Source organism: Cupressus sempervirens, chromosome 7 (assembly GCF_028749045.1).
Source record: "Cupressus sempervirens isolate cs-2001-9-10 chromosome 7, ASM2874904v1, whole genome shotgun sequence".
Taxonomy (NCBI): domain Eukaryota; kingdom Viridiplantae; phylum Streptophyta; class Pinopsida; order Cupressales; family Cupressaceae; genus Cupressus; species Cupressus sempervirens.
Window position 1 is genome coordinate 54,387,378 of NC_143124.1, and position 26,873 is coordinate 54,414,250.

Consider the following 26,873-nt stretch of genomic DNA (forward strand, 5'->3'; position numbering starts at 1 on the left):
CTTTGATCCTTGAAATCTTTTCTTGCAAGTACCAAAATCTCTGATAATTGTTGGAAATGAGAATAGAGTAACTGAGAGGGGGAGGGGGTGAATCAGTTACTACAAAACTTTCCACAGTCCCTAAGATGTCTGGATATACCCTTGATCTGATTAATATAAAATGCTGAAACTTGATCATGCAGCAAATGATAAATATTAAGAACTGATATGTTATCATGCACAAAGTAATTTAGCAATTAAGAACACAAGAGACGCCAATTTTAACGTGGAAACCCAATATGGGAAAAACCACCAATGTAACTAGATACTATTTTTCACTCTTCTGAAGTGAGCCATGTTAGGAGCCAACCCTGTTAAAGGTTACAAAAACACACTGTTAGGTGTGACCCTGTTAAAGGATTTGATCACCCTGTTAGGAGTGGCCTTGCTAGAGGTCTTTAGAACAATTCAATTGAACCGTCACCTTGTTAGAGGATTTATTGAATGGCTGTTAAACGAACTCTGTTAAAAGATTTTGAATTCACTGTTACAATGGTTAGAAAGCAACAATGAAGTGACCTAATATAATGTACAACTTATCTTTGCTGATTACAGATCTCTGTTATGCTTGACTGGATCCTTACTGATCAAATACAACTTTACAACTCTTTCAACACATCTGATCTTTCATCAGACTTTGCTCAACATTCGCCTTTTCATTTCATACTATAATTCACATTCATAACTTCTTTTTCACAATCACACACACACACACACACACACACACACACACACACACACACACACACACACACATTAATTCATAACTTGAATGACCATATATACCTTTCAGATTATTTTAGTCGGCTCGAATCACTGACTAAACAAACAATTACAACAGTCGGCTAGAAGTAATTAATTTGCAAATCCCTATACTGGCCGACTCTGCACGGTAAACTTTGTTTAGAAAATAATTCCTGTGTTAACCGACTGAGCTCAGTTAATACAACGAATTTTGTGACAATCCTTCAATCGTCGAGAGAACTCGGTAAGTACTGAGTTTCCTGAGATAACCGAGTGAGCTCGGTGGAAACTACGCTTTGGAGATCGAGTGAAGCTTAGTTAACACTGACTTGTCAATGATTCCTTTGATGATCGAGTGAGCTCGGTGGAAACTGCCCTTTGGAGACCGAGTGAAGCTCGGTTAACACTGACTTCCACATTTCCTTCGTTGACTGAGTGAGCTTGGTGAACACTATCTTTCACCTTTCCTTTGTTGACCGAGTTAGCTCGGTTAACACTGTCTTCCACATTTTCTTCGATGACTGAGTGAGCTCAGTTGGAACTGTAGATTGCATTGCAGACTGTCTGAGCTCGGTTAACTTGAGACTAATGACTGATATGACATTTGTGTGACATCAAGGACAACATTATCCAACACGAGAATCCTAAATTTTTCCCTTGATTGGCAAGGTTGATTCTAATAGGAATTTCCTTGACAGGCAAGGCATATCTCTAGGTGAGAAAGTTGCATATGGAGCCATTTGTTAAACACAAACAAGTACTTTGAATATTGGTGTGAACGAAAAAGGGGTGTTTGTAGCACTTTGTATCCTTTGTTTGCCATGTCAAATATTTGGGCCTTCTCTAGAGCATTTATGTTCTTTCATTGATTGGTTATTTTTTTTTAAAGGTTGATTTGAGGTAGGGTTATATCTTTTCGTGACTATATTCTTCTTATTAGGTTGAATTGAAAAGGGTTATATCTTCTTATTTGCCCTTTTCTATTCTTTAGTATGCATTTTGGGTAGCATGCTTTGATCTATTTCTGAAGATATGTTTCCTTTATCTCTAGTGTTTCTAGCCTTTAGTCTTTCTGAAAGAGTTTAGCATATTAGTGGTGTTTGAAATATTTATCGTGTGTGAATCGTTGTATTTTCTTTTACGATCTGTAAATGGAATTCATATATTCGCTTGTGGTTGTTGTTGTGAATCTATTCTATCATAGAAAAACCAAAGTAATCATGCTTAAATGTGGATGTGCTAGAAGCCGAAAGCCATGCTATTGTTGATAAGAAATCGTAGAACTTTGTCATTAGAATTCCTTGATTGAATTGTTGAATTGGCACAAGCAATTTAATCCATTGTTTGAAACTTTTAGTGTTTCTTTCTGGAAATATTGATCGATGGGTTACAACTTACAAGTTGGCATATTTTACTTCCCTTTACAAGAGGTTGGCTTGTCTTCCTTTAGGGTCTGTTTGATTCCTGGAAGATGATAGGAATTGGCTTTTTCAAAATTCGTATTTGAAAATTTTTGCGTTTGTTTCAAAATTGGCAAAATGGAATTAGCATACTGGGCTTCCAATTTTGCCTCAAAGTCAAGTTTTCCAACTTCCTAATAGCAAGTAGGAACTGAAAATCAAAACTTGGTTATGTTTTTTAAGGAGTGTAAAAACAATAGATTGGACTACTTTTTGAAATTTGCCTTCAACTCGAAGCTTACGAATGAAAATGTGTCTTCACACGCATCTTTCGAATGAAACAAACAGTTTAAGTAAAATCTCAAAAATTGAAATGAAGATTTGCAAAACCTTGATTTGGCTAAACCAAAGTTTGTAGAAATCTCGATTTTTTAAATTTCATGAACCAAACAGACCCTTAATGTGTCTTTTTTGAATTTTTATGATAAAAAATAACCTCTAATCAATTCAAACAACTAAATACCTATAACATCCTAAAATTAACAAATCAAACATACCAATTTCTTGACACTAATATTTATCATTCACATATGTACTCCTACTAAAATAATATCTACCACAGCAGATAAGAAGTTAAAGTCAAATTCAAATCTACCATTGGCTTTGAGTCCTTATTAATAAGGATATTTTATGGGTGACATGGACTTGAAACTTTAGTGATAAGTAAACAACCTGCCAAATAGCCTATTGTAAAAAGCTTGGAGCAATTTGAAAATTTTAGACAAGATTTTGATAAACGCAAAGTTAGAGTCTGCCAAATAGCCTGTTGTAAAAAGCTTGGAGCAATTTGAAAATTTTAGACAAGATTTTGATAAACGCAAAGTTAGAGTATTCAAGTAATGGGTCCTCTCACCTATTGCACCTCCTTCACATTCAACTTGTACTCTTGAAAGAGAGGTCACAAGTTCAAATCCCACTGGGGGGTAGGGTATGTACGCCTTGTTTGTAGCGCCAAGCGCCTCTCGAAAAAAAGTACGAGGTAGTCTCATATCACTGTCACCATATGTAAACCCAAAAACTATGGCATAGTGTCGTGGACTATAAAACCACCTTTCCTTTTCCTTTTTTTCAAATGCTTATTCCGTATACCATTAATGACATTCCTTACAAGTGAGCACAGTTACAAGTAAGATGTCATAAATAATTACGACTGACGTCTTCTCCAGCGGACATTTCCCAAATATCGAAGCGTTATCGCAGTGTATTCCACGGTTATCCTATCAGAGGAAGAAAAATATGACATTTTTGACCAAATGCGAAGAAGGTAAAGGTAAATGAGGGGACCCAAACGGCACAACGAAGAAAAAATTGCAGATTCCGCAAGAATTTTTCGGTACGGTGGGGTGAGTTCGGCAATATAAGTCTATTTATCTCAATTGAAGGGGCAGAAAAACTATTACACCGGCCATTCTCACTTGTCAGCTGTCATTCACACAAAAGTAGAGTTCGAAATGGCTCTCGCACAAAAAATTCATTGGTCTTTATTTTACGCTTTTTCGTACCAAGGCCTTCACCGCTCTTAATTTCCCAGCCTTTGATGTTCCTACGTATTATTTCACCCCTTTGTTTGGTCCGACGAGATATCTGCCAAAACCCTAGCCCGCGGCTTCCCATGGTTTTCAATCTTGTTTGTTTTACTTCCTGATCCATTTTATTCCAATGGCAAAAGAAAAGCAGCTAAGTTATGCTTTTGAGGAAATTGCACCCCCATCTAAATCTGCTACAAAGAAGGTGCCCTTTGAAGTATTCATTAATCATCGCGGTACTGATACCAAACACACGCTGGCCTCTTCTATTTACGACACCCTCCATGCCATGGGATTTGAAGTTTTTCTGGATAAAGAGGCGCTTGAATTGGGTGATGTCATACCGACTGAAATACAAGAGGCCATGCGTACTTCTCTCCTTCACATTGCCATACTTTCACCCAACTATGCACAATCGCCCTGGTGTTTGGCCGAGTTGTCGTTTATGCTCAAAACAGGCAGTACCGTCATTCCCGTGTTCTACAATGTTGATCCCGCTGATGCCCGCTACCTGAAAAGATCATATGCTGATGCATTTGCTGAGTTCGAGAGGAAGAAGAGATATAGTCCAGAGAAGCTCCAGGATTGGAAAGCTGCACTCCATAACGTTTCATTTCATTCTGGCCAAATCCTCAAGGATAATGAGTAAGTACTAATTATTCTCCACCCTTTGTCAAATCATATGAAATATTATGCACCCACTTCTTTTCTAGTTGCAGCGTGGTTTTTGTTGTGGAAGGTTGTGTGTGGAAAATACGTCCATTCTGAAACTATTATAAAATACTCATCTAAGATTTTCCTTTCATATAGGGTTTTGATTATAATAAAATTTAATTTGACTTTATACATAAATTTTATGTGTTTTTTTTGATCAATAGTCTTTTTCTATTAATAAAATATACTAAGAATACAATTCACAAAAGTCTTTTTTCGATGAAATTTTATGTTTTTGGGAAGAAGTCCATTTTAAATTCTTCTACACTACAGTACATCTTGTAAATTAATAGTCTATTAGAAAGACCTATTATTTAATAGTCACCAGAACAAGGGTGCAAATTCACTATTATTTGGATATTCTTGAATAATTTGTGATTTTTTTGGTTCTCAAATTGAAAACTTTGATACATGATTTAGATTTATAGATATGCAAAGTTAACTATAAATACTCACATATTTTCCCTTATTAGTAATTATTTAAAATATTGCTTATTCAAGAATTTCATTCTTTGTGTGAGAATTTGTTTATAAAATTTAATTTAATTCTATATATGTTTTCTTTATTACATTGTTAATAAATATTATTTAGAAATTAATTAATTAATTTTTAAAATAGTGTTGTCATATTCGATGAAAAGATTTATAAGTTTTGTACACATTTAAAAATGTTTGATGTATTAAATTTAATGGGATTTAAAAAAATATTTATAATAGTTATTATTTAGCATATTGTAATAACAAGGTTTGATTTGTAGTGCTAAAATTTGATACACTAGAATTGAATTAGTATTTATTGTCAAATTTTTAATTTATCTATTCCAATTGTTTCAATTTTATATATTTTTAATTAGATAATTTTTAATACATTTTACCTCTTCATAAGCTTGTGTAGATACTTTAAAAAATAGATATAAAATGTCTTTATATAAAAGAATCTATATATTAAATTCTTAGAGATAGATCTAGATTTTAGGGAATAACTTATATGACAGAACTAATTTTGACAAATATAATTTATTTAGTTTAATATCTTGGTAATTTTTGAAATTAGACTAACTAAATAAATTGAAGTGCATTTTATTCACTAATGTGAAGATTGTACGAACAATTTTGTAAAAGTACAATCCTATATGACACTTTAGGCTAACTAAATAGTTATCGCTTGAAGGTTTGTGATTGAGCCATTCCTACTTGAGGTGGGTTTGGTCAAAGTCATGTGTGCATTTGCAGTGGTGCCTTTTGTCAAGCATGTTTTTGTAGAAACCTACTTGGTCAAAAAGGTTTTGGTTGCATACTTAAAATATAAATATCAACACCATTCGACATGCCAATTCGACCAAAGTTATCTTCTAGATATTCTCTTTGACATATTCCTGTGTTCAAATCTTTGATTCAAATTCTTAGATCTTTGAAATTTTACTTTTTCAAGCTAGCTAAAATGTAGTTTTGTTAACTAAGGTTTATTTTTAAAATGGAAGAATATTTTTAGTTTTGTTCATAAATCTTTCACAACACATTGAATATGGAGATTTTAGTTTTGGTATTTGTAATAAAATTGAACATTAAGGAGATCACAATCCAAATCTAAGAGATATTTTGGATATATTTGAAAGCACATATTGGAAATAATTTCTAAAAAGAATATCATTGTTTTAGTTTTGCTATTTATGAAAAAATTGAACATTAAGGACATCACAATCCGAACCCAAAAGATACTTTGGACATATTTGAAAACACATATTGGAAATAATTTCTAAAAAGAATATCATTGTTTATCATTTTAACAAGAGCCCACAATATACTGTTTAAGTTTTTCTATGCTATTTGATAGGTGCATGTTTGAATTAAATTTTAAGATACCATGTCATTTTTAACAAATGCCCATAACACATAACATACATGATAAACTAATTTTGACAAATCTAATTTGTTTAATTAAATATATCAAGTAATTTGAAGTGGACTAACACTAACAATATTGGGATACATGTTTCCTCCATTAACATGGATATTTTAAGATGGCATTTCTAAAAGTAAAATAAATCTTACCTTGATTAAGTTATCCTAATTATTAAAATTATAATTAAATTGCTATGTTTGGTACAATTCTTGGTTTTGGTTTATGGATGTGTTTTGCCATTTGATAATTATTTTTCGGTTTGGTTTGCTCATAGAAAAAGTAAAGTAGAAATAATGTGTGTATGTGTATGTTTGTGTATATGAATACAAAACTACAAACTTTTCTTATACTTTAGGCCAGGTAAATAACTTGATTGGAAGGATTTCAATTGAATTGTGAGAATCGAAGCAACCTCATTTGAAATCATGTCATCAAGTTATGGTCATATACATTTTCAATTGAATGTTTTGGTAGAAACCGACTTGGCCAAAAAGGTTTTGATTGAATGCTTAATATATAAATGTTGAAATAATTGGGGACATTTTTGGTTGAACTTGACTAAAGTTCTCTTCTAGATATTCTCTTCAATCTTTATGTGTCCATACCTTTGATATTCACATTTATGGCTTTTGATTTTTTCGATATAAAGTTGAATGAAATTTAGATTTGTTAATTGTGATTTGTAGGGTTTAATTTTAAAATGGAAGAATGTTTGTAGTTTTGCTCACAAATCATTCACAAGACAATTGAGGATGGAAATTTTAGATCTTGCATTCACAAAACAATTGAGCACTGACAACATCACAATTCAAACCCAAAGGGCACATTGAACATTATCTAAAACATAAAGTCGACACAATTACTAAAAAGAATATTGCCCTTTTATCATTTCAAGAAGAGTCGAAAATACGATGTTTAGGTTTTTCCATGCTATTTGGTAGGTGCAAGTTTGTATATGATATTATCTATAAAATTTAAGAGATCTAATGATATCATACACAGAAAATTGAGTTTTATGTTTCGTTTTATTAATCCTTGTGGTTTCTAGGAAGCCATGTAATCCAGTAGTTGTTGAGAGTATTTGTATTGCACACATTGCATATTATTATTTATATTGTATTATTTTATTTTATTATTATATAATATTGCACCTGAGAGTACCTAGATGAACATGCAACATGTAAAGATTTCCATGGAATATTAGTGATGAGTTGTATTATAACATTGTGATAATATTTGATGTAATTATTTAATATTGAGGAAAGAAAATCAAATGCCAAATATTAAATATGGGGTCATTGAGGTAGCACGCTGTTTCAACACATGGTGTGTGTAATACCACTTGGTGGTTTTGTGGGAGCTTGTCTCTACAAAAGTAACAATAGGGGTAGTTTTTGATGCAAGACAGAGCAAGACAAGACAAGATAGGTTTGCCAAAAGAGCATTTGTGAAGGTTGGAAGCATGACAAAGATGTGTTGATTCATACCTGTTCGCATAGATTGCTCAGTTGTGGTTATGACTTTGAACGCTTCCATGGTTGTATTGCAATGGTTTTTTGTTGAATAATACATGATGATGGGTGCTTTTGGAGGTTGTATTTTTTTCCCTCAATGAGGGTTTCCCAGAGTGTATTTTGTGTCACTTTGTGGGTATGTTGTCTATTCTCTTGCATGTGGATTTTAAGTATTTATTTGATTCATATTTATTATGAGTTATGTGGAAATGACGATATTTTTGGTTCCAAGTTTCCTTACAAGTGGTATCAAAACTATGATTTTATTGTTGTAAGACTAGATGAAATCTAGATGAAATCCACGGGAATGCATGAAAAAATAAAAGAAAGGGTAATATATGTGAGTTTTGTAGGTTGTTTATTGTAAATTTAAGGGTTTTGAATTTGTTGTTGTGAAGAGTGGTCAATATATATTGGGGTGTAAAAGTACAAAGTTGTGTCACCTTTTAGGTTGACTTATCAAAACGATTGAATTTGAGTATTCCTATCTAATTTTTTTTTTTCAAACATATGATCTTGATAAAATTATTCTAGTTAAGTTATATATAGTCTCACACTTTTCCAATTGGAAATGTCTATTAAATGCACGTTTTATACTAGTTATTATCCAATTACTAAAATATATAATTATTTTAGAAAATCAACGTTTCAATAACTCTTACTATTTACTATGATATTTTTTTTAATAACATGTAAATACAATTTTATAGAGCTCAAAGTCCAGGAATATTCTCATATAGAGTTCATAGTGTTTTAATTAGATATAGTATATTGTAATTAAAAAATTCTACAAGTACATATCTTAACACTCGAGAAGATGTCAATTTTGAGAAAGAACAAATATTAAATAATATCAAAAAAATTAAAAATTATATGATGTTCTAGAAGAAAGAGTCCTCTTTCGAAATCTATAATTTTTCTTTTGGTTGGAATGGATTTATTTTCAAAAAAGTGGTAGGAGATGAAAACTATCAATTTGAATAAGTTGAACTTTGAATCATTATAAAAGATATAATATAGGTCTAAAGCCCATTTTTATTTTTGATTGTTCTAGCTACATATATTATCAATAACATAATCTAAGATTAAAGGGAAATAAGTTTATTTTCATATAGTACGGGGTGGGAACTAGACTCCTAATTTTCAGCGTTTTTTAGCAACTAAAATTTATTTTAAAAAATAGGAAAATATATAATTCTTATTCCAAATAATTAATAAAAATTATAATCCTAAAATTCATCCATTTGTACATATTTCATTAGTTTACTTCATTTTAAAATTTTAAATAATAATACCAATTATATGTCATTGAATGTGAATAACTACACTTTTGTTAGCCTTTTCCTTTGTAAAAAGGTGACACAGGTTTGTGCTTTTACACTGGGCATGTGAAATTGTTGGTCAAAAGAGTTTTTTGGATATTTCATTTAAATGAGAGTTTTAAGGGGGAGTTGACATAAATTACTCCGTGGGCAAAAATAGACCTCACCATTGGATTCAGGTTGGCTTTTTCATAAATTTTGATATATAATTTGCCCTAGATTGACCATGTTGACAAAAAATGTGAAGTTTTTTAAGTTTCAGGTCATGGTGATCATCAGATTTAATCTCATCATAATTGTCGTCATCAAAATTTAAAAAAATGGTTTGTATGAGAAGATGGGTTGTCTTGCTAAAACAACCATAACTTTCACTCAGGCTATTGGATTTCAGACTTTATAGTCATTGGAAAGTTTATTCAGAGGGTTAGACAATGATATAGGTTTGATTCTTTATTTAGTTTTGAGATTTTGTAAAATTTTATAAGACATAAAGCTAGATGTTCTTTATATTTTAGCACATTTTTTGGCATAACTTGGGTATACGGAGTTGGACTTTAGACTCCAAATAGTCAACAAAAAACTATTGGGGAGATCTACTCATTGTTTTAGATTTGGTGCATGTTTAACATGGTTTATTTGGTGATATATTGATCTAAACAATTTATTATTTATAGTGTCTATGGTAACATTTTGAGTTTTATGACATGATATATTTCAAAGATTTAGAGTTTGATGTCATCGTATACTCAACTCATATTTCAGATTGATCTCTTGATGATATAGTTATTAGTGTTTGATTAGAATATGTATGATGACTTGTGGGGTCTACAAGTTGTGCGACGTTGGAAGCGGTCTATACTTACAAGTTGCATTTATGGCGTGGATATGAGTTGTCTTTGCCCATTAATCTTTCATTGTTGATGCACATTCATATTGGTGGTTTTTATTTGGGTTGTGTTTTCTATTAGTCATGTATGATTTGATGATGTCTTCATGTAGAGGGGATGAAATGTTGTTACCAAGTACAATCATGGTGGAGGATTGTGATTGACTATTTTATGTTGATAGGTTAGACACTTTGAGAGTCAGATGCTCGGTTCATGGATATGATCATTGGTGTCATGGATTCTGGCCTAACATGATTGAATATAGAGATACTTTGTTGATGTTTATTGGTTTGGATTCCTGATTTCATTATGGTGGTATATCTTTTTGGTTGAGGATCATGATTATTTGGCTTCTTGTAAGAAGCTCATGATGTGCATTTTGAGTTCTTTAGTGGTTTGATGCCTTGGTTGATTCTCATGGCTAGAGGATAATTTTAAATCATGATGTCATTGATAGCTTTGATACACGGTTCAGTGGAGCTTGTGATGATGATAATGTGGCTATACAAGATTTGTTCCTGGTTTGGTTTGTATCTTCTTGGTTTAGAGATCTTGGTTTCATTTGGTATTGACACTTTGGTTGTGCGCATAGACATGGAAGGTCTTCATGTAGGAGATTGATGTTACGATGCCATGGGTGACTTGGTTCCACGGTTGAGTGAGAGTTATTGGCATTGATATATTTATTGAGTGTTTGTAGATGTTGGATGATGGCTTAGATCCTGTTGCTGCAAAAATATCATTGGCATTCATATAGTGCACTTGTTGGTGGTGGTTATCTTCATGGTGTGTGGAGATTGTTGCGTCTTGAAGACTCATGGGGTTCTTAGAAGAGGTGTGGTTTATGCTTTCATTTGACATGTTTTCCTTAGTGTTAAGATGATTTCATTATTATATCATGGTATACTCTTGAGACACATTTAGATTTTTGATGTGTTATGGTATGTCCATATGGATCATATTATCTCTCTTTGGGTGAGATGGTTGGATCAAATTTCCATGTTTATGTTCATGAGGTGATGGGGAAACTTTGACATTGATCTTGGTTTAGTTTACTAGTATTGAGTACATTGACATTTGCTAGATACTTCATGATATTGTTATATTGAATTTAGAGTTGGTACAAATTGATCAGTTATAGGCGCTCATGGATACTTAGAGATATTGGTGATGCTGATTCCTCTTGTGATTGAAGATGTATTTGTTGGGACAGTTGATGGTTTCAACAGGAAGTGTGAGGGGCATTCAACTGATATAGACTTGAGAGGAGATTGTTTGTATATTAGTCTTGGTTGGAGACCTGAATAACTTGATGAGCATTCTCATTCTCACTTTTGGTCCACTCGACAATTTACTACTTGAGAGGTATAGTCCATTTTTTCTCTCAGGTGTATTATGTCTATGCTTGTATTTCATTGATAAGGATCTTGAGCTATGATAGATAGTTTTGCAGGGTTCATTTGAGAGATGGTTTAGAATTGTTATCTCCTTGTGCACATGTTGTTACATGATGGTTGAGTTTGGGAGATGGTTTTATATTTGACATATTCCTTGGATTAGGAATGATTAGGAATGGTTTATGAGTTTGATTTTCTTGTGAGAGGCTTACATCCAAGATTAGTTATATGGTATGGTTTGAGTTTTGTTGTGGCTTCTTGGTTGGGGTTTTTATGAAAGAGATCTTCCTTAACATGATTTACATCTAGAGGTGTGTGTAGAAGGAAATGATACAGTTTATGATTTGCATAGTTTCTCTTTGGTCTTGGTTATCTTCTTGGATGCTCAGTTTCACTTAAATTCGATTTGGGATTGGTTAGAGATTGTGATCATTGGTTTTTGTTCATGTATGTCATATGAGAGATGACATGGTTGTTCTTTATCTCTTTTCTTTATTAGTTGTGGAGAATTTGGGATAGTATTGAAGACTTGTAATAGGAGTTGTTCTTCTAGGTTACTAGTTTATATATTGAGGATGTATTTGATACTACATGGATTGACTTCTATGAGATGTTGTGAGTGAGTTGGTTATAGGTTTGACATAATATTTTGTAGTGGGAGCTTTTTGGTGTGTATGTAACATGTATTTCTCTTGAGGCTTGTGATTGAAGGCTATAGATTGGATATCTTGATGTTATGAAATTCGCTTGGTATACCCTTAGAGATATGGATAGTTGGATGGGTTAGTTCTTGTGGATGTTATTTCAGCTATGGATTTTGATAGCTATGGATACATGAAATTACCTTTGGATTAGGTGTTTGTGTTTGAAATTTCAGTTATTACAAGATTTTATGATTCTTATGTGACAGTTTGGGTGGCTTTCTCTTTGGATGGATTCTATGTATGTCTGGTTGTGGTGACATAATAAGAGGTAAGATCATTCATGTCTAAGATGTTGGATACTGTGGTTTTGTTGTGAGTACCAACACGGAGCACTTGGTATATTTTTTGATACATGATGGTGGATGTGCTAGGAGGGATTGTTCCCTTATTCATATGTGTGGCTACAAATTGACCTTATGCAATGTATACAACAAGTGGGAGATTGTTGAGATTATGTGTGTTGCACATATTGCATAATATTATTTATATTGTATTAATTTAGATAATTATGTAATGTTACACCTAGGAGTACCTAGATGGGTGCACATGTAGAGACTTCCATGGCATATTCGTCATAAGTTGTATTGTATCGTTGTGATAATATTTGATGTAATTATTCAATATTGGGGAAAAAGGAGGTGGTCATTGTGATGAGAAGCCTCATAGAGGCTGTTGATTATTGGCCCTAAACTAAAGACAACCAGTTAAATGGAGGATGGTGATTACTAGCCCTAAATTGAAGATAACTAGTTCAACTCAAATTCTAATTTTATTTTTGCAAAACCAAACAGAGTGTAGAATAACAATGCAAGAATAATAAATGTCTATTCTCAACTACTATGCCCGTGGCCAAACAAGCCCTTAACATGCAAAGATTTCCCCTAGGTACTTTAGATATATATTATATTATAGGTTATTAGTGGAAGATATTTTTAGTTTTAGTTTTGAATCTTGTATGGACTATTGAGAAATTTTTTAGAGTAAAGTTAATAGAAATTAAATTATTGTATGTATTTTTTCATGCAAGGGTTGTTTGAGTTTGATCTCTTATTTAATTGTAGGTGATTTCACGTTCTGGGCATTCTTGTTTGTTGTAGTAGAAGAAATTTGTTTGTTACAGCAGTTTATGATGATCAAAATAGTATATTTTTATAATGTAAACATTTACATAAGTTCCAAATAAGTTCAGAGAAGTTTGGTGTGTTTCAAGGTTAATGTTTATTAGTTAGTTTGTATTTTTGTTTTGATTTTCAGGTTTCAAATAAAAAATTATTAAGAAGGTTTTAAAAATGAAAATTTATTTGGCAAGGGACATTGTATTAATTCCTAACATTTTTCAATTAACGAATGCCTTGTAAGATAGCGGCACTATGCTAGCATGTAATCAGCTATTGTAGGAATTTGTTCAACATATCCCTTTAACATAGTCTAATAGCCTTCTATTAGATACTTATTTAGGGTAGTAGCAATTTCCTAAACATATGCATCACAGATGTATATTTGGGGAAAAATGGCCCTCTCTACAAGTGGTATCAATATGGGGTCACAGATTTAGATCCCCTTGGGTTATATTGAGGGGGAGAGTTTTGGAATGTGACTAACATATCCCCTCAAAATATTTGACAAGGTCTAACAGACTCTAATGAGATCCTTAGTTGAGATGTTAGCGATTTCCTAAATAGACGAATCTTTCGGGAGAATTGGTTAAGCTCAATTGTCTACAACTATTAGGGACAAAGAGGCGATAGACCCAAGAACTAGTTGAAATACTTTGTAATCATAGGTTCAGTTAATAAGTTTAAAACATTCATCAAAGTATCTAGCTTAGTTATCTTTACCCTATACCATTTTTAACCATGTCTCTTACAAATTGATATTGTAGAGATTAATATGCTTCCCATGATATATATCCAAAAATAACACTTTGGCTATTGTAATATAATATTGTTGCATCATAATTTATTCCAATATCCAAACATAATCTCTTAAGTCAAATAGATTTTCTATAGGGATGAATTGTTTCCATGTAGTAAAGCTTAGTAGTGAACAAAGAAGCCACATTCTATTGTTTACTTATTCAACTAATTACACAACCAAATAGAGTAAACGCAAGCACTGATAGATCTTCAAATATCAACATCACTTGTCAAGTTGGAATTAAAATAATAAAATCAAGAGAATTCTTCAAATTACTATGATGAGAAGAATATTTTGGCTATCTTGAAAATATTTGAAGATGCTTAATTTCATTTCAATAAACTTTATCAAGATTATACATGGACAATGTCTGGTCCAGAATAGACCATACCATTTATCAAACTTTTAATTTCATTTTGGTAAGTTATTCTATTCATGTCCTCTATTGCTATGTAGATGTAGGACACTACATAGTAGATAAATTCGACCAAGTCATAATATTTTATTTTTGTCAATTTTATTTAATCTACATCTCGAAAATGTGTCTTAAAGCACCAAGGTCTTTTATTTGAAACTTGTAGAGAGTTTACATTGGATTTTTTATATTAAACCTATTTCTTTATCGATAAACAATCTTATATATAAAGCAATATTTATAAAATATTCACTAGTAAATTTATAAGAAACACAATTATAAAATTCAGAGCACTAAGATGGTCTACAGGATTTTGGATGCAAGAACTTTGGGAAATGGAGCAATGATGGTGTGAGAGATTTCTCTAAGGCTAGGGCTCATGCCCTAGTCATGTATTATTGTTTTTGGTGGCTCTATGCGTTTTGGATGCAAAGATGTGTACAAGAGTTTGTGTGTGGGTCTATTCAAGGGGTGTTCACTGGCCTGGAGTGGTAACTATTCTATGGGATTTCATGTGCTAGGTTTTGGGCGATTGTTGTGGTCTTGGGAGGAGTTTATTTTGCAGTTGATTTACATTTGGGGCGACGATCAGTTTGAGATTGATGTCTTGTTGGTAGGTCTTGCATAGTGGCTCATTGGGCATGGGTTCTTTGTTGAACAAATTCACAATGGAAGGTTTTACTTATCTTAATTTGGATGTTAATTTGGTTGTTGGGAGGAACAATAGAGGTGCTAAAGAACATGCAATCCAAAAGGCAAGATGGAGGTTATTTTTACTAATCATGTTAATTTCTTGTTTAGTCATGCCTTGATTTGCAAGTTCATGGGACTTGGGTTTCATTGCCCTTCTTGGAGTCATGTGCTTGACGGACATGCAATCCAAAATTCCAGAGTTTCCTTTTAGAGTTCCAGTTTGGGTTAGATTCACATTGTTCTCTCTTGATTTTTGGAGGCATGACATCCCTACTACTTAGCAAACCAACTGGCCCTTTCAACTCACACAATGGATAAAAAGGCAATCACTTGTGTTCATCTTTGTATTGAGATGGATTTAAGTAGACCTTTACCAGATTCTATGAAGATCCATTTGGGTTCCTCCTTTTGGATACAATTGATTGGCTATGAAACATTGCCCTTTCATTATCAAATTTGTCATGGGTATGGGCGTTTGCAGTAGATGTGCCCTAAGTCCAATCCATTTGAACCTTCTGACAATGGGTTGACTCACCCTGCACCTAGGTAAGATAAAGGGAAACCTCCTCCAGTGGCGAATAATGAGGTGTTTGTTCCAGTTAAGGCTCGAAGTAAGAAAAGAGGACAAAAGAGAACTTTAAAGATAGACAAATATATGAGATTTTTAACAACTTTGGGGTTCTAAAAGAGCTAGATTAGTTTGATGAAGCTCTTGCTGGACTTCCTATAGGTCAAGATCTTATCTATGACTATAGAACAAGTTGGTGGGTAGGAGCGCATTCCACCTTTTGGATACATATATCACATTGATTTCTTCAGGTGCTTGAGAGCCAGTTATAAGCAATATGATAAAGAATAGTTTAGATCTAAACAACTCTTTGGTTGGTGCAAAAAAGGAATCCCAAGAGGCTAGGAAGAGTAAAGGTTCTTGCCTTACATTAGGGATTCAACAAAAACTGCTTAACACGGGTTTTTGGAAACAACCTCCTAAAGTGGGAAGGAAGAAATATTTGGAGAAAGTCAAAATGATGGGTGAGACTTTAGTTGAGTCTAGGGTGGTGAAGATCATTGATTCTCACTTTTCACCATCTCAGAAATGATTGTTCACTCATGGAATGTAAGGGGTTTGAATGACATCCCTAGAGAAAAGGCTATTCAAGAGCTCATTCGATTCGATTCTCTGTATATTGTTTTTTCTAGGAGTCTATGTTGTCAGTGGAAGATATGTTGAATTTTACTTCATGGTTTGGGGGAGGGGGCATTGTTAATGTGTTGGGGCTCAAGGTAGTTTTGGTGGTGTGGTGTGTCTTTGGGACCCATTCAAAGTTGTTCTTAAGTGATGGGTATCGAGTAGTCATTCTTTGTGAATGGTTGTTATAAGTTTAGACTTAGGAGAAGTCAACCTTTTCTCGAATCTTTCTTATCCTAGTGATATTCTTAGGAATGTTAAACTATTGCAACATACTAGATTGGTAAGGTCCTTGGCGCCCTATCCTCCATGGGTTCTTGCAGGGAGTTAGGTTTAATGCTATTGTTATTGTGAATGAAAAAAGGGTGGTGTTAGTAAATTGGAGCAGTGTTCTGGCCTCTTGCCTAATAATATAGATTTATTAAATTTAGTTGATATTAAGCCATTTAATATTATTTTTACTTGGAATAACAAAAGGTGGGAAGAAGATGTTATTTTGGGGAGGCTTGATAGATTTCTTGTGCCTTGTTTTTGGGTGGGAGATAGTTGGAAAACCAGCTTAGAAATTCTTGATTGAAAAGGCTTTAATCATTGATTCTTCCCTTCATGAGCATATTGCTAATTGGTGGATTAGGGGCAAGCCAACCTTTGGGAGAACAATATTCTTTTTGAAGAGGCTCCATTTTTTAAAGTATATGTTGAAGAGATGGAATATATATTGTTTTGGTAATGTCTTCCATGCTAAGGCAACTACTCAATCTCACCTGGATGATATCACTCGCAAGATCAAAGACTGTGTTAACTGAGGAGTACTTCTAATTGAGGAAGAAGTAGTCAAGGAACTAGAGGAATGAGAACTTTGAGAAGAATATTTTTGGAAACAAAAGTCATGCATTGATTGGTTACATGTTGGAGATAGGTGTTGGTAAACAAATTTGTTCTTCTTTGATTATGACTCTTGAATGCCCAAATTAGGAACAATATTTGATTACAACAGTTGAAAAGCTGTTCATGAGTAGATTGGCTTTTCTTTGAATTGATAGGTACGGCTCCCTTTGGTAGATTTGCAATGAATCGTGTTTTGTTTCTAAAACGGGGGTATGTTCTTAACCAAGAACAGAAGAGGTAAACCAAGCCAGACCTAAAGAGAATCCAACTCAGGCAAAAAGGATTTTTGAAGAATTGATTAAGTTTATGAACCCACACATCTAATGAACTCATAAAGCTTAATAATATGTTTAACAATAGTGAACTTAGTTAATTTTAATTTGAACTACGGCTAGCTTAAAGGGAAAAACGCTTGAAAGATCTCTCTTTAAACATGCAGTGACACTACCTATCACATCCATTTGCTGCTTGAAAGCAAAGAAGCGAAACTCTGTTCTTTCCTTGCCTCAATCCAGACAAAAAGAGAAAGCATAAAACTATAACTAATAGAAATGGAACAAGAAATAATTGATATCAAAATACCATTCAATTGTCTCTGCAACATCAAGTATTTCACACCAAAAATTTGCCAACCTTTTATTAATCTTTCAATCTCATACATATACGATTTTGAGATGACCATTACAATGGAAGTCCAATCGGTTCATCTTCTCAAAAATGACAAATGACAAGGCACCAATTTGTCATATTACAATAATTACATAAGAAAACAAAAAAAGGGGGGCAAAATATAAATCACTTTGACTTCTTCCCTTTTTCTGCTTTCGCTCTATAGGCCTTAGCGCCAACTATGAGTTGGATGAGTTCCTCATGCTTAGGCACGTGTATGTTGGTGTATCTCAAGAGCCATTTGGAATGTTCTCTGGCCAACTCCTTCATAGCTTTCAATTGATTTGGTAGCTCCTCCGTGGCCATGTGTATGCATCCGTTGAGTGTCTGGAGTTCATCAATTCTGTTTTGACTACTGGAAGATACACCAGACAGACTATCCAAGAATTTGGAGAAGTTCTCCTTCATGACATTTATCCCAATGAGTGCTTTTCCTTGGCCACCAGTCTATGAATCCGTATGTAGCCCCTTCATGAGTTTGAATCCTCTGTCTTGAGTCTTCTTCACTTTATCCTTTGTTTCTTAAAGCCCTTTCGCTGTTGACAAGATCATTTCTGTCTTGAACTACATGCTCTGAAGCCACTCGGACATATGTTTGTCTCCCTTCGGCAAGATGTTTTCTTCAACAGCTTCTTTTGCCTTCATTTGGATGATCATCTTCAGAAGGGAGACACAATCATTGCACTTCGTCCTTTCTCCGGCCAGAGTATTTCTATTTGATAAGATGTTATCCTTCTATGTTTCCAACCTTAGGATAACATTACCAATTTGTTCTATAATAGCAGCCCCTTCTGATTTGAGCTTCTCAATCCATTCCTTACCAATTTGGCCAAAATGCCTATCTTCCTAAAGTTGAGAGATGAGGGCATGAACTTCAGCAGTAGTAGGATTTTTGGTTACTGATACTCTAGAGATGGCTGCCAATGGAGTAACTAACTGCCTGATGAACCTATTAAATTCTTCTATCTCAGCCTTCATTCCGGTCTTTGACAACTTCAGAGTTTCTTATTGTCCCGCAATCACCTCGTTGGTTGACTTCCACAAGCCAACTTTGGTGTCATGCCTGGCCTCTCCAAGGTCCACTGAATGCAGAGTAAAATCTTCAGCAGTCATATCTTCAATCCTTCCTCCTTTGTTGGGCTTGGCTATCTCCATTGTTAGGTGCCCTGTTTCTGGATCTTGCCCAAGTACAGACAAGGTTTTCTACTTCTTAACCTTGGCTAATGCAGATCCAGAACGAACGGCAAGGGATACAGTGTCTTTGGCAGAGGCACTTTCATCTTTCCTTTTCCTCTCTCTTTCTAGAGTATCTTCCAACCAAGAGTCAATGCTTATCACTTTGGATGCCATCCCAAGTGATTCTATACTAAACATCTTCGTCTTAATTGGAGTGATTGTCACTGCAGTTGAAGAGAAGGGATTCTTCGGATCTTGAGAAATGAGCTTTGAAGAGCTCTAGCCTTTATCTACCTCTAGAGTCTTCTTTGCTGCTTCATCGGACTCAGTAGACTCACTACTACTGCTCTTTCCATTTCCCAAATCTACTATCTATATTGGGGAGCCACTTGGTTGCAGAAGTGTAGCACTTACTGGTGGAACAGGGCTATGATGAGGAGAGGAAACTGGAGTAACATGGGGAGAAGGAACCGAAGAAACATGAGGGGATGGAATTGGTGTGACATTGGGGAATGGAACTGCAGTGGTAGTACTATCCTTTGGCTCTGCTGTCTTCTTTTCTTCAGCACTAGCTTGTTTTCCAATCACTGGGAGGGAGCCACCATGACAAGTCTTAGCTATGGGAATGCTCTTGTCTGGAGGTTGATCACCTCCTCCCAAAGGTTGAGCTGGTCCTTGAGTGGTAGCTATTGTTACACCTGGTGTAGCACTATGGGAGGAAGAAGGCGTTGCAGCTGCTGGAGAGGCTTGAGTGGCTGTACCTTTACTCTGACTCCTCTTGGTCGTCCATTCAACCCACTTCCCCGTTCTCTTGATGATTATGGCCATCATAACATCTAAGTCCTCCTCAGCATCTTCATAAGGCTCTGAACTGATAGGAATGCCCCTTAACTTAGTTAAATATGTATTACTATACATATTTTGTCCATCGTCCTCCAATCCTTCTACATTGAAGTTGATACCATATGTTTTAATTTGCTCCACTGTGAGCCTGGCGAAAGCACGATCTTTGCTTTCAAGTTCATCTTTACAGTCCACCCAATAGTTTTCAATAGTGGTAATGTGTTTGATCACACTTCCAATCTGTAACACATCCCTCGCATATCCATTCAGGTCAAACATAGGTCTCACCAGCTCATACGCCTCCAATTTGTATTTCATCTCGAACACCTTGAGCATATTCTTTGCATTAGAGCGAGACTCACAACTGTAAGCTCCAACTCTCATAGGGAATTCATACCCTTTCTTCTTCAAGCTTCCGCTTAGTACATTCACCTGCACCGCTTGCCTCACAATCTCTATCAGCACGATCATGTCATTTGGGTACCTGGGCAGCTTCAAGGGGAATCCATCAAAAGTTGCAAGACGCAAATATGAGAAGGATGAGAACTGGATAGAATAGTTCACGAACTGACTAATGGCCGCCATTGCCTCCGGGCTGAACCTCCTCTCCGGGCATCCTTGGAGTTCCCTACAAATTCTCATTGCAAACGTGTCATTAACCTTGACATATTCCGCATAACTGTTCTGCAATTGCAAACATGGATAGAATTTATAACATTTCACATCATCAGGAAGGTTTTCTATTCTTGGAAGGCTCGGCCACAACTGCAGAGATGCTAGCATATAAATTCACATCATCAGGAAAGTTTCCTATTCTTGGAAGGCTCGGCCACAATTGTAGAGATGCCAGCATATAAATCAGAAAGGAAGACATATAAAAGGTGTTGTAAAACTTCGCAACGCTAAGAGCTTTGGACAGATGCTCACTTACCTCATGGGCCCAATCAATATACTGTGTATCTGAACAAATAATTTGTACTAGAAAGAAATACTGCTCAACAAAATTGAGAGCCTCTACTTCACTTTTCAATTTGTGCAAGAGAACCAGAATGTCTACAATCTCAAGCTTGAGATCAGTACCAAATAGAGTTTTGGGAACCTTATTCTTGGTGCTAGGATCGCATGATTTCTTTCCTACACACCATCTTCTTCAAGGAGAACTCAGAGACTGCTCCTCCTATTGTCAATTCCGAAAACTCCTCTTGTTTTGGGACTTAGAGGTAATTCACCACAATTTACCTATCAATGGAGATTAGAATTGTATGATCAAGTAACAGAATTTGTCTAGTATCTGGATTGTAGTGATTTATGCATTCGTAAATCAATTCTGGAGCTTGGACTGCCACCGAAAAACCAGTTGCCTCCACTAGTCCACTTCCTCGGAGCTTCTCAGTTATAGGATGAATTGGCTCCGACCTCAACCTCCTTTGGAAATCTTGCATATCATAAAAGCGGAGTGAGGTATCTGTAAAGTTCTACAATGTGGACTTAATCCCATTTAGCTCATTAAATCTTGCAAATCTGGTTGCCATTCTGTTTGAAAAAGAGGTAAATTGAAACTTCAAATTTGGATGAGGCATAGAGGATTGAATTCGCAAGCATAGGGAATTTGAAAATGTTGTGCAATTTAACAACATAATAGTTCAAGAAAGAGCGGTAGTTTGAAAAATTGTTATGTTTCCCTCTATATAGGAATCCTAATTCATCCGTTAACCTTTAGGATCCACGCCACACGAACGAATTAAAGGATAAATCCGTTGAATCAGTAAATGTGGGAGTCTCTAACAGACATTGCGGTGTCTTTTCACTGTTTCCATTGGCCCAACGGTAACTTTCCTTCCTTTCATATTTACCTTTTTGTTTTCCATTTAGTTTTGGAGAATTAAGAACAGAGTACTCTGTAAGGAAATATCTGCCTAGTGGGATTTTGCTCAGTATACCCTTCCAACAATGGTTAGGTTATTTCCATTAACATCTTAAGATGCTTTATATGTAATTCGCAAGCCCAATCTGCTTATAAAGTTGATTTCTTTATGAATGCGGAAAATCGCCCTCATGGGTTGAAAACTTGTTGAGAAGGCGATTTTCATTTTTTCGCCCAAGCTTTATTTTACACTTAACCTTTTGAGTTAACATTTCCTCTGGGTTTGAAAAATCTCAAAAGGACTACGAAAGTTGAAGGGGGGCCCACTTCTTTGCCTTTTTCCTTCACAATTGCTCTTGGCGAAAAACGGACTTTATGGGTCGAAAGCTCGCCGAGGAGAATTCGTATTTGGGTTTTCTGCTAAGGATGATTCTAATCATCATGATGAATCTCAGATGTTTCCCAAGGCAAAAAACTATAATGAACGTGTGAATTTTCCATAAAGCAACTCATTATTTTCTTACCTCAATGCGTAAGCCTCATTTATTAATCTTTGCGGGGAATTGCCTTCATGGGTTGGAAACCCGCCGAGGAGAAGGCGACGCTCAATTTCTCGCAAACTTCATTCTTTCACAGGAAAAGCATGATAAGCCATGAACAAGTTCAGCTTTGTGAATAGCTTTACGAATTGCAAGAGTCTCCATCGAATTAGGTACTAAGTTACCCATAGACTCACGACATCAAGGAAAACCCACCTGGCCATAAAATGTGGGACAAAGGAAAGATGGAAAATCCAATGGAAATTCTTTTCACCTAAGGGGAAAATCTGGACCCAAACATACCTAGACCAAACTAAAACACAAAAATCTCCAATTTTGCAAGAATGGATACAGGGTGAAAAGTGGGGCAACAATAGGATCGCTTCTTTTTTCCATAATGTGGTTAAAAATTGGAGACAAGGTAACTTCATTACCTCACTTAAATTCTTGAAGGACATAAATTATCTAGTTATTTTGATTTCTAAGGAGATTGTGCAATTGTATTCGAGTTTGTTTATTGAGGATAATCCTATGGCTTGAGCAGAGGGGGATGTAACCTTAGACTATAGTCCTTCCTTGGTCACTAATGAAATAAATTTATCATGAAACATACTATTGTAGAGGAGTTATAGGGGATTGTCTTCCAAGTGAAGAAAGAAAAAGCTCTTGAACTTGATGGCTTTCCTGCAGGCTTTTGTCAAGAATTTTGGAACATTGTCAAGATGGATCTCTTGGAAGTGCTTGTGTAGTGTCAGATAAAACAACAAATGTTGAAAGCTATGAAAATTATATTCCTGGCCTTTTTTCCAAAAAGTGGTGGAGGTGATTCTTTAAATCCTTTTAGACTAATAACACTTTATAACGTTGTCTACAACTCATTACCAAGTTAATTGTAGAAAGACAAGCCTTGGCTCAAATATTTAATTTTTGATGAGCAAGGGGGCTTTGTTGTTCATAGGAAATTTTTGGATGGGACTATAGTTGTTATTGAAGCCATTCACTCTATGTATTTGTCTAAAGAAAGAGTTATGTTTGTCAAGCTTGACATGGCTAAGGTGTAAAGATTTTAAAAGCATTTGGGTTCAGTATACTGTGGATTGAATGGGTTATGAGTTGTGTTACCTCTTATTATTTTTTCTGTTCTCATTAATATTGAACCTTCTGATCTTTTTGGGACTTTACAAGGTGTTTGGCAAGGGGATCCTCTCCCACGTTATATATTTATTTTGATGTTTGAAGGCTTGGGTAGATTTATCAGGGATAGAGTTTGAGAGAGAGAATTTTCTTTCTCTTATAAATAGTTTGTTGATGACATTGCTGTAATGTGTCTTGCTAGAGTTTGACAAAGCACTGTAGAAGGTTCTTGGACATTTATACATCATCTTCTTGGCAGATAATTGATGAAGATAAGTCCTTCATCTTTTTCTTTAATACACCTAAGCCTATTCATACCAGAATTGGTAGAATTGTGTGTTTCCAAATTGGAGCCTTGCCTGTTTGTCTATTAACAATTAACATACTCAAAGAAATACAACTATTACTTCAATTTCATAGGAAGATAGTTATATCAGTCATTTTCCATGTGAATGGGATTTACTGTTAAAATCAGTTAGACAAAATTTTCTTAACTAGAACTTAAAACACCATCAAGGAATTTACTATAGAAATTTAAATCCATATGCCAGGGAATTTGAAGCGATAAATGATTGTAAGAAGGCTTCTACAATCACCCAGATTAGTCCACAAATACCACTATAACAAAATCATATAACAACTACCATCCAATGCCGCTATATCAAAATCAAATGATGATTACTATTAAAAACCACTATGAAATTAGGGCATCACAAACCATTGTATCAATTAGGGCATCAATTACCATTGGATCATTTAGGACTTTTGATACCATTGCATCACTTAGGGCTTCCCATAGCACTAATTCAATTAGGGCTTCTGATACCACCGTATCATTTAGGGTTCCAGTTTCCACTGAATCAATTAGTGCTTCAGATACCTCTGTATCATTCCTTTCCTTCCGATTACTTAACTGTGGCAATAACTCAAGATTAGAAAATATGCTCATATTCGATATTCATATAAGTGAAAAACAATTCATAAATCTATCTCTCGCATCCAGGTGTAAAATAACTGTAACAATGAATTAACTCAATTAATCTTACCTTCTTGCATATACATCATAAAAGTGATAATACCTGTTTCTGACAAATAATTGAATGTATAGTTTATCTTTGTCTAATGTATGTTTGACAACTTAGGGAGAGGTGAAACATTGTCAGGGGCTTAACCACCCAACCTTGGACCATAACAATATCCCCACACAATCTCTAATGAGAAAGACCATCCCTACCCGGAATTGGCAAGAATCATCTTACCATCTACTGAGCGTCCTGGTATTTAAACACTCCATTTGACTTGACAATAAGAAGATACAACAAACAGGATCATGCATGAGCTATTAAATAATTTAAACTAGAAATGATAAACATCGTTATGTCATATCTAATTCTGTTCTAGGTTATTTCAGATTCCTTACTCTCACCTCTTCACCTTTTTCCTTGGCTACACAGCTAGGTGAGTCCCAGGTGTTCGGAATTCTCAAGGAACTGGTTCTGTCAATTATATAAGAAGATTACATGCATCCAGCATTTCACAATTTGTGATTACATGATTATGTTCTTTTAAGATTTCAGAATTGATTGTTTAAATCTAATATTCATTGGCATAATGATTATGGATCCATAATAAGTTTTTCTTGGCATTCACTTGCCATGACAAGCAAAATTAAAAGAGGATCAAATCTGTAATATCAACAAAATATCAAACGTAAGCGATAAACATACAAACATATTGTGAACATTTGAAAAGGCTGGGTCAACATATACCATGTTATGTAAGAGCTTGTTAATATTCAAATGTTACCCAACAAGTATCTTTGGCTTGTACTAAATTTGATGAAGTCTATGATTCTTCTAGAACGAATACCCTTGTCAAACCAGCATCAATGCTGTTAGATATTAATCCCTCTACAATATGTGCAAAATCTGTCAAACTTGGAACGCAAAGTGCTATAGACTGCCTCAGGAAGATGAGCAATCTGTCATATGTAAGGCATATTCACTAATTCCATTCTATTGTTGGAAGCGGTTATCAAGGTCTAAGCTCAATTCTTTCGGACATTGCATCCCATCGCACCTCTTAACAGAGCTTCCTTGCTGCCATGAAAATACGAGCATGAAACAAATTGTGTATTACGCAGCCACTTAAAATGTAAATTTATGAATGAAACTGAACAATGCTCAAACATAAATTTCTTCTTTGAGAAAATGATATATGGTAGTAAATACAGAGAGTTTTTTTTTGGTTTTTCAAGATATGGGAGAGGCATTGCAGACGTATATATGCAAAGGCTTCAAAAGCCGAATTCATAAGGCAAGGTTACTGTTGAAACATGGTTGCCTTCTTGGCTTTTGTCGGTTGAGAGAATATTTCCTTGACTATTAAAGGAAGTTGGGTATGCATAAAGATATATCTCCTGTGAATTGAAGAAGTCGAAAAATAATATATATCCCCGCTTCCCTCTCATCTCAATAATATAAAAAGGTTTAAAGAAGACTCTTGGCTTCCCTAATGTAAGAATATTTGTCAAATGGAAAGCGCCAAGTGTTCAATCAGTTTAAAAAAGAAAAAGAAATAAAAAGGATGGAAGAAGAGTTGGAAAGTTATAATTCGATTATTATTAAAATTCGAATTATATTTGAATATTATTATAATTTATTATATTAATAGGGTGACATCGCTTTATTAAATTATTATAATAAAATGGCGCTATTTCTTTTTTTTATATCTATATATGTACGTATATAGATATATCTTTATAATAATAAAGTGAAAGATCATGTTAAATCCTTTGAGTTACATTTAATATTTTAACCCAATTATTTTCTCAATTTGTCTATTTAAATAGCTCATGCAAGTCCCACATATGTAGCTTGTTTCAAGTGGCTAGGTCCTCAACCCATTCACCCAGTGATGGTGATGCTCCTGCCTAATTCCCCCCCTTCGACTTGTTTCTTGCAAGGAAATTCTCCGTAATTAAATTATAAATTATTTAAATCATAAATTATCATAACGGTTGACCTTCTTCTCAATTCTATGAATTCGTGATAAATGATCAACTAGCTTGTTATCTTCACTTGAAATTATAACGACTAACCATCTTACTAGTTCATAGGATTATAACAAATTTAATTGTCAACTGACTTCATGTGAACCTCAATAACTATATTTCAAATTAGGTCAAAATTTGAGATGTAACAAAACTCGTAGTTGAACAAGAAATAAACATATAACTTAACAAAGTAAAATTATTATTCATTCATCAAATGCTTCCGTACAAGTAATAATATTCAATACCAACATGATGTCAATTACATAAGTGTATGCCATATT

General features: G+C 34.5%; 1 protein-coding gene across 1 annotated transcript in view; it reads left to right on the forward strand.

The window, feature by feature from the left end:
* Window positions 1-3,641: 3,641 nt before the first annotated feature.
* LOC149545448 (uncharacterized) overlaps window positions 3,642-26,873 on the forward strand; it is a 37,972-nt gene continuing 14,740 nt past the window's right edge. Inside the window, exon 1 of the mRNA XM_089790656.1 lies at window positions 3,642-4,414. Within this exon, the coding sequence (XP_089646782.1) occupies window positions 3,903-4,414 (512 nt within the window). The 5' untranslated portion in view covers window positions 3,642-3,902. The remainder of the gene's footprint in view (window positions 4,415-26,873) is intronic.